Source organism: Phacochoerus africanus, chromosome 1 (assembly GCF_016906955.1).
Source record: "Phacochoerus africanus isolate WHEZ1 chromosome 1, ROS_Pafr_v1, whole genome shotgun sequence".
Taxonomy (NCBI): Eukaryota; Metazoa; Chordata; class Mammalia; order Artiodactyla; family Suidae; genus Phacochoerus; species Phacochoerus africanus.
The window spans coordinates 245,978,733-245,988,227 of record NC_062544.1 but is presented as its reverse complement, the minus strand read 5'-3'; the positions used below and the strand labels follow the sequence as shown (position 1 = coordinate 245,988,227).

Here is a 9,495-nt window from a genome sequence, read left to right as displayed (position 1 = left end):
CAGCCTATACCAGAGCCACAGCAATGTGGGATCCGAGCCGTGTCTGCAACCTACACCACAGCTAACGGCAATGCCGAATCCTTAACCCACTGAGCAAGGCCAGGGATCGAACTGGTAGCCTCATGGTTCCTAGTCGGATTCGTTAACCACTGAGCCATGACAGGAACTCCAAAAAAAAGGGATGTTTAAACACTGTTTCCTGGAAGTTCCCGTCATGGCTCAGTGATAACAAACCTGACTAGAAAACATGAGGACAAGGGTTTGATCCCTGGCCTGCTAGGTGGTTTAAGGATATGTCATTGCCATGAGCTATGCTGTAGGTTGCAGACCTGCCTTAAATAGTGAGTTTTTGTGGCATAGGCCAGCAGCATAGCTCCCATTCGACCACTAGCCTGGAATCTTCCATATGCTGCAGGTGTGGCCCTAAAAACACCAAACCAAACCAAACAAAACAAACCACTGGTTCATGATGATAAAATTACATTTTACTTTTACAAACATAAAAATGAAGAAATGCCATTTGTAGCAAAACATTCAAATTAAAATTTTTTGTTTCATTATTTAATTTCTAAACAGCAACAGAGATAAGAATTTTTCAATGTGATTTATATCACAAAAGAACCCTGTTTTCTTGAAAAAGGACCTTTTTAAAATTCCAGAAAGGTTAAAATACCACAAAATAATCAAGGTCTGCACATCACAAGTTGAACCCTTCAACTAGTATTGAAACATAAGTATAATTATACACAGGAAAAAGATATCAGCAGAGAAAAGATGCCTTAAGTATTCCTTGTGTTTTTCCAAACCGATGGACATGAATGAGCTCTAATATCGTTATGTTTAGCAATGGCTTCATCCAGATCCAACGGTACACCGTTAATGATCACGTCCATGCAGCCATTATAAAAGGCATTCACTGGTGTGGCACTGAATGGAACATCTGTAAAAACAGAATATTAATATATTAGCCCAAGACTTTTAGAATCTTACTTGCTTATAATTAGAGAAATTATTCAGATTGCCCATTTCCAACCAAATTCTAATCCTAAGGGAAAAGTTAATCATGTAATTCTATTCAAGAAATTCATATTAAATGACTCCTATCTATATAAGGTACGTTGCTTGACATTGAATTCAGACTATCATGAATTGCTCTTATTTCATAAATAGTTCCATCCAAACCTCAGATAAACTCATTTTAAAAGGAGTAAAAAAATAGCATCCTCTTATTTCTGATGTTCTACTTTATTATTTCTCTTTTACTATGAGCAATAGTTTAAGAATTACTGCCATTTTTTCCAACTCAAAATTATAGCTACTTGGAAATCTTTTTAAAAGATAAATATATATCTTTTATTTTTGCTGGAATAAAAACAGATTTCTGTATTTTCCAAAGAAATAGTGTCTTGCTGAGCATACAATAGCAGGTCATGATAAGATATTCATTTTTATGTAATGTTCGGTGTTCTAAAAAATAGCAATTTTAATAATATTTCAGTAAATAGTTTAGGGCCTTTGGGACTTTCAACACTAACTTTCCTTATCAAATTTAATACTAAGGCAACATCCTTGGATTCCTAAGAACTATGGTTCATCGTCAAAACATCTATCTCTTAGTTGCTTCCTCTTTTGTGGCATCTCATCTCCACAAATTTTATTTTTTATTTTTATTCTACTTATTTATTTATTTAGGCCAAGTCCACAGCACGTGGAAGCTCCCATGCCAGGAATCAAACCCTAGCCACAACAGTGAGAACACTGACTCCTTAACCACTAGGCCATCAGGGAACTCTAATCTCCATGAATTTTAATAGCCAGTGGATTTTCTTCAGCCCTTATCTTCCTTCTTGGAACCTTAGGCAAAAAAAAAAAAAAAAAAGAAAAGAAAAGAAAAGAAAAAAAACCTTCAAATTTCCACTTGTAACTTGCCAATACAGTGAATAAAGTCCATACTTTTGTTTTTTGGGTGTTTTTGTTTTTGTTTTGTCTTTTTGCCATTTCTTGGGCCACTCCCACGGCATATTGGAGGTTCCCAGGCCAGGAGTCGAATCGGAACTGTAGTTGCCGGCCTACACCAGAGCCACAGCAATGTGGGATCCAAGCTGCATCTGCAACCTACACCACAGCTCACGGCAATGCCGGATCCCCAACCCACTGAGCAAGGCCAAGGACCAAACCCGCAACCTCATGGTTCCTAGTCAGAGTCGTTAACCACTGCGCCACGACAGGAACTCCCATACTTTTGTTTTTTTAAGAAGGTCTTTCAAGTCTGGCTGACTCCCATAGGCTATACCACTTGTATAAATGTTTTCAGAATCATCTGTGTCCCCTGATTTCTAATTCACGACATGCAATTTAATATGCCTATTTCGCATATCAATTAATAACTGACCATCCCTTTGCTCACAGCCTCAATATCTCAATTTTCAGTTCTCCTCCATTTTTTCCTCCATCTTTTTCTAAACACCTCTTGCCTGAAGTCAGTACTGTGGCCAAAGTCCTGGAACCACTGAAATTCTGATATTTTTACTTCTTTTGAACTCTTTTCATTGTTTGATTTCCCAAAATTACATTCAACTAATTTGTAAAAGAGGTAGTAGGTGGATTTGGATGTAGAATTCATTCATTCGAACTGTAACTATACTTCCTAATAATTAATCACATTAATGTAACTATGTATCCATATCTATCAATCTATGGATCTATATCTATAGATCTATTTATAAATTTTATAGCTATTTACTTCTATTTTCCCAAAACTCAGATAACATTTCCATATATGGGAAATGAATACATTAAGAAGTTAAAGTAATATAATGAAGGTTACATCAAACTGAGAATTTTCCCCATGAGAATAACATGCAAATGACATTTGAAAATGCTTCTAACAAACTTTCTGCCTCAGGTTTTTTGTATTTAAAGTACAATGTTGATGTCAATTTCATATTTTCCAATATTAAGTTAAAGATAAATCTGCTTTTCCTCCAGTTTTCCCCATCTTGGTGAATGGAATCTTCACCCATGCAACTGCTCATGCCAAATACCTAAGAGATTCTTATACCCATCTTTCAGTCTTAATTTCTGTTAACTTTGTTTCTCATATATATCTCCAATTTATTCATTATATACTATCTCCACGGCCATCACCCTAGTCTAGCAGCTTCCTTCCTCACCTGCAAAACGAAGATAACAATAGTACCTACTTCACAGCTCTACTCTGAAAATTAAATGAGTTGATATATTTGAAGCACTCTGAATAATGCCCAGACTGTTTATTACGTACCAGTTGTCACTACTATTATCCCTGCTTCTAAGATCTGAAATACTTCAGCAGCCCCCAACTCATCTCATCCACTTTTGTCTCCCACCTGTCCATCTCTGTCCCCCATGCAGGGGGATATTTTTTAAGTTGCATCAATATACCACATCCTTTTCTAAAAGTTTTTAATGATCCTGATTGATGGCTTTTAAAAACAGGCCCCTGAACCAAGTCCACAAGCCTCAGTTCACAGCCTTCTCTTGTGCTGGCCACCCTCACAGACACCCCCCCCCGCCCCCACCACCCCATCCAATATGCTCTCACAGCATTGACCTTCCTCAAGCATGTCAACCCCTTTCCATTTTGCCATGGACAATTTTATTTGCATACCAGCTCCAACCCTCACCCTCATCATCTGGTTAAATCCATTTAATCCTTCAAATATCAGATTTTATCTTAGTCTCTTCCTAACAGAGCTGGTCCCTGGCCCCCAAACCAGATCAAGTCCTCATTTTCAGGTTCTAAAAGCAACCCCTGATTTTCTTTCATAGACATTATGACAATTATAATTTTTTGATATTTTCCTAATCACTTGTTTAATATCTGCTTCTGCCACTAGATTGTAAAGGTTTAATAGCAGAGATCATATCCATTTGTTTATTACTGTGTCCCTGCTGCCTGGGACATATGTTCTTAATAAATATTAGGTGGGTGATGGCTGAATTGAAGAATAAATATTAAACTCACAAGATAATTTAGAAGATGAAATGAAATAATAAATCATTTCTGGCTAGGACAGTCAAACACAGCAAAACTTGGTTAGTTTCAGTTTACCATTAAAAAAAATTAAATAAAGATGTACCCATGAAATGTTCATGCAAGTCCCCAGAAAAAGAATAATGAACAATGGAATTTTGTCTTCCCTCTGAAGCACTTTAACTACAATTACATATGCTGTATATATGTATATGTTGTATACATAGGCTGTTTTACTATAATTATATATTTAAAATGCTATCAATTTCATTAAAAATGTACTTTTTAAAACTGAAGAAAAAGTAAGAAGATACCTGGAAGGCCACCCAGGTAAGTGGCCACTGTTCCTTCCATTGCTTTATCCAAGATGGCAAATTGTCCCTGATAGTCTTCAGAGGAGATCCTACGTTTTTCAAATTGAGTCAATAGCTCCAAACTGTTTACACTGACTCTCATTTCCAGAAGGGATTGTAGACTGGAACACAGACTTAAGGCCTTTATTCGAGCTATTTCCACATTTTCAACAGATACCACGATATCCTGAAGAATAGAGCAAAGACTCAAGGTAAGCAATTATTAATGGTAATGCTACATAAGAGTAACTTTTTGGTTTTTGAAATTCAAAAACTGAATTTCAATGAAGGGAAAAAATAATAAGAGTTTTCAAGTTCTAATGAAAAAACTATTAATTATTATAATAATCAAAATTTTAGAGTATACATTAGTTTTACAAATTCCAGGTTTAGCTAAGATGCAAATGTACACCAGGGTTTGAAAATTCAATAAAGCAACAGGGTTTTCTCATCAATCATGGGAACCTAAAATAATGTCTTAAGCAATATATTTGTTTATGAGCCTTCCTAATTTAAAAACTTATATATGAAAGAGGAGGGAGTTGAATTACTCTTGGAGAAGACTTGGAAAATTTAAAGTGCTTTAGTAAGAACATGACTGAAGACAAGACTGAAAGGTTTATTTGTGCCACCCAAGCAATCCTGTAGACTTTGGACAAATTGAATGAAGTCTCCAAGAAAAACCAGGATTGCCAGCAATAAGTTAATAGAGCATTTATCAGAATATTCTCAAAGAAGAAAATCTATTTTCTGAAATTTTCAAACTGATGATACACTTAACTTACTCAACTTGCCAAGAGTCATCTCTGCATATAGCTTTACATTGTGTAGAGGAAATGTAAAAAGTAAGAGAAAAAATGAAATAAAAACTAGGGAGATGGATGTTTTGATGCTTCCCAGATAGTAGAGAGTATGATGTGTTTTTGTAGAAATCCAAGATACCTATGTTAAATGCAGTCTATACTTCCCAAACACAGGTTACTTGAGAAAAATCTATTACTGTGCTATATATATATATCTATATCCTGAACTCATGAAAAGTCTTTCTCTTTTTTTCCCTTTGGCCACACCTGCCACATTAAGAGGTTCCCAGGCCCAGGATCAGAAGTTCCTGGGCCAGATATCAAACCTGTGCCACAGCTGTGGACCAAGCCACAGCAGTGACAACATCATATCCTTAATCCACTGTGCCACCAGGGAACTTCTCAGAAGCCTTAAAAATAGTCAGCTGAGAAAATGTTCTAAAGTGATCAACAGTATGTGGAATAATGTTATGAAACATCATACACAAGTCTTAAGAAAGCAATCTGTCTTGCAAAAAAAAAAAGCCATAAGAGCCATGAAGACAAATACAAAAAGATAAAATAAATATCAGAGATATAACATGTGTTAACTTCTTCTTCAGCAAGAATGCAAGGCTGAAGATAGGATTTCCATTTTGTTTTTAAAAAAACAAACAAGCAAACAAAAAGCTGAAATCCAAATGTAGCAAGCTCCTGAGGTCAACTATAAACAAAAATTCAGCAGGATCTCTTCAGGTTGCTTACAATAACTCACCAGAAACTGACCCTAACTATCCTTTAAATTGCAAACAGCATCCCCTTTTACTCACTAAAGGCATTATTCAATTATATGTCTCTTTCTAAAAGCTACGGAGAGCCTCCAAGCTGGCCTTGGCACAAACAAAAGCTGCTTGCCTTAACTTGGACTCTACTGTGGATGACACATGGACAGAACTATTAGGCTCTAATGGAAGGATGAACAATACAGATCTGATAGCTCTCATGTTTTCTCTTATCCAAGAGTTTTCCCTGTTCTTCCTCCTAATTTCAAGTCATAGTTGCCAGAAAGAAGACAAGTGGACTGATTTTGGTTTTTTCTAGTCTTTCCTAACTTACTCATGGCAGAAAAGATTAAGAGTGCCAGAAAGCACAAAACATTATAATTAGGCTCTGAATATTTCAGAATGGATTGCCATTAGACTCACTTCTATTTTGTTAGTACACATAAATTCCATAGTACTTCAAAGATTCTGAATATGAGAGGGTCTCTAAGTACTCAGAGAAAGCTCCAAAGTAGCCTGTGTCTGAGTCTGCCTAATCTTAGCTATAGAAGCACTAGGCTTTTCCATCCCTGCTTCCCTTACTGTTTGGTTCAAACTTTGGAAAGAAGCCGGTAAAAAAGTAATAATGATGAATATTTATTGAATTGCAATGATGTGCTAGAGATTGGGCCAAATACTTTATATAAGTTATTTCATTTAAATTCCATAATAGCACTTTGAGGTAACTACTGCCATGCTATGCATTTTATAGATTGGAAAAAAAATTACAAAACAAGGAATATAAAGGTTTAGAGTAAAGTTACCTGAAGCTTTTCAGTGGCAGAGTCCACCAAGGACAAGGCAAAAGGCACTGTGTTACCAGAAACCAAGGCCAACATAACACCAGTGCCTGCTGATGGGCGAATATTCAAGGACACATTTACTTGCCAAGCCCCAGCACTGGATGCATTCTCTGTTTAAACAATGAAACATAAGCAGGATCGATGTAAGTGTACCAGGAGGAATCAAGTATAGTCTTATTAATACTCAAAGCCATCTTTGTGTGATACTAAGGATTTTCGTTCTCTTTTCTCAACACTCTATACAACCTAGGCAAAATAAAGCCAAAGAAAAACAGTTTTAATTCAGGCAAGAAACACACAAATGGAGTCTCATCCTTTTGTTCTTCTTCCTAGAATGGGATTCTGGATTGTGGTGTTTAGGTTTATTATGAATTTTCTGTTATCTCTTTAACAGCTCTTCCCTACTGTCTTAGATATTCTCCAATGCGCAAATCTTGGAGTGGTTGTTTTGTTTCGTTTGGAGGAATTTTTGGCCATCTTCTCAGCATGTGGAAGTTCCCAGCCAGGGATAGAACCTGCACTATGGCAGTGATCTGAGCCACAGCAATGACAATACCTTACTACAGTAAATTCGTTGAAACTCCTTTTTTTTTTAAACTTTTTTTTTTCTACTGTACAGCATGGTGACCCAGTTACATATACATAGAACCTGCACTATGGCAGTGATCTGAGCCACAGCAATGACAATACCTTACTACAGTAAATTCGTTGAAACTCCTTTTTTTTTTAAACTTTTTTTTTTTCTACTGTACAGCATGGTGACCCAGTTACATATACATGTATACATTCTTTTTTCTCACATTACATGTTCCATCATTAGTGACTAGAGAGAGTTCCCAGTGCTACACAGCAGGATCTCATTGCTAATCCATTCCGAAGGCAATAGACTGCACCTATTAACCCCAAGTTCCCAGTCCATCCCACTCCCTCCCCTTGCCCCTTGGCAACCACAAGTCTATTCTCCAAGTCCATGATTTTCTTTCCTATGGAAAGGTTCCTTTGTGCTGTATATTATATTCCAGATATAAGTGATATCATTATTAGAGAAATGCAAATCAAAACTACCATGAGATACCACCTCACACCAGTCAGAATGGCCATCATTAATAAGTCCACAAATAACAAATGCTGGAGGGGGTGTGGAGAAAAGGGAATCCTCCTGCACTGTTGGTGGGAATGTAAGCTGGTACAACCACTATGGAGAACAGTATGGAGGTACTTTAGAAAGCTATACATAGAACTACCATATGACCCAGCAATCCCAATCTTGGGCATATATCCGGACAAAACTCTACTTAAAAGAGACACATGCACTCGCATGTTCACTGCAGCTCTATTCACAATAGCCAAGACATGGAATCAACCCAAATGTCCACTGACAGATGATTGGATTAGGAAGATGTGGTATATATACACCATGGAATACTACTCAGCCATAAAAAAGAACAAAATAATGCCATTTGCAGCAACATGGATGGAACTAGAGACTCTCATACTGAGTGAAGTTAAGTCAGAAGAGAAAGACAAATAGCATATGAAACTCCTTTTAATGTGTACTTTAAAATATTACCACCCTGGAGTTCCCATGAATAACAAATTTACTGTAATATTTCTGGGAGATAATTTGGGCTGACACACCCACCCCACCACTCCTCTTGCATATAAAGGTCAGGTTAGAGCAATGGAAAAAAAATATTATCTCTATAGATCATATGTCAAATATGATCTATAGAGATGGTTGGATGGTTTGATAGTAGAGAAATATTCTGAATATTCTCAAATAGTTAACTTTGAAATTCTAATAGGGACTCTTCTATGATTCTCTTATAATACTTAACATTTTTTTTCCTAATTACTAGGTCAATTGTCTATCCCACAAAAATGCAAGCTCTACATGTCTCTATCATCACTGTTTTAGAAGAAGTCATGTAAATACTTGTTGAATTAATGTGATTTCAAAGTAGTTGGATTTCTATTTTTAAAACCTGAACAGAGGATTCTTCATTTAATATAAAGTAATATATAACAATACAAATACCACTTGGAGGCTTTGAAAGGCTGAATGTGAATGGAGAAAATAATTTTCCTTTGACAAGATGTTCTTCCATTTAGCCACATCTAATACTATTACGTTTTCACTATAATCCTTTCATTCTCACCCAAGAGGAAAAAAATATATATATAATCTTTTTGAAGTAAATAAATTTGCTACAAAATATTAACAAATTCAAGCTAAAATGAAGAGCAATTATAATGTAACATTAAATATTAATTATGAAGTAGGTCATCTTCATGTTATCTGTGAAATAACTAATGACAAAAGTAATTTTTTCAGGTACAATAAAACTCTTATTTTCATTTTCTTTCCAGGGATTTTTTTCCTTTGAACAAATTACTGTGGGTCTATTTTTTTTCCAATATTCAGCCATCGACTCAAAGCATTAAAAAAAACTTTCATATACAGAACAGAGCTGAAATTAAAGATACTGTATTAATTCACCTTAGGAAAACAGAAAGCACTCATATAAGATTCTACCTTAAAACTGTAGTAATACTTTTTAAGGCTGTAAATAAATTTAAAATGTGATTTCTTCGTATAGTAGAGATATCAAATTAAGACTAAATTTATAATGCAAAATGTTAGTAGCTCAAATAATGAACTCTTGAAACAGAAAAAGACAAAGAATGCAGTAAAGTATGGTGTGGTGAGATATTCAACTT

The 9,495-nt window shown here is 35.6% G+C and overlaps 1 protein-coding gene across 1 annotated transcript in view; it reads right to left on the bottom strand.

The window, feature by feature from the left end:
* Window positions 1-463: 463 nt before the first annotated feature.
* The window catches only part of PROS1 (protein S), a 78,896-nt gene continuing 69,864 nt past the window's right edge, over window positions 464-9,495 (bottom strand). Inside the window, exons 13-15 of the mRNA XM_047794331.1 lie at window positions 6,736-6,884; window positions 4,330-4,555; window positions 464-940 (exon numbers count right to left, since the gene is read on the bottom strand). Of these exons, the coding sequence (XP_047650287.1) occupies window positions 780-940; window positions 4,330-4,555; window positions 6,736-6,884 (536 nt within the window). The 3' untranslated portion in view covers window positions 464-779. The remainder of the gene's footprint in view (window positions 941-4,329; window positions 4,556-6,735; window positions 6,885-9,495) is intronic.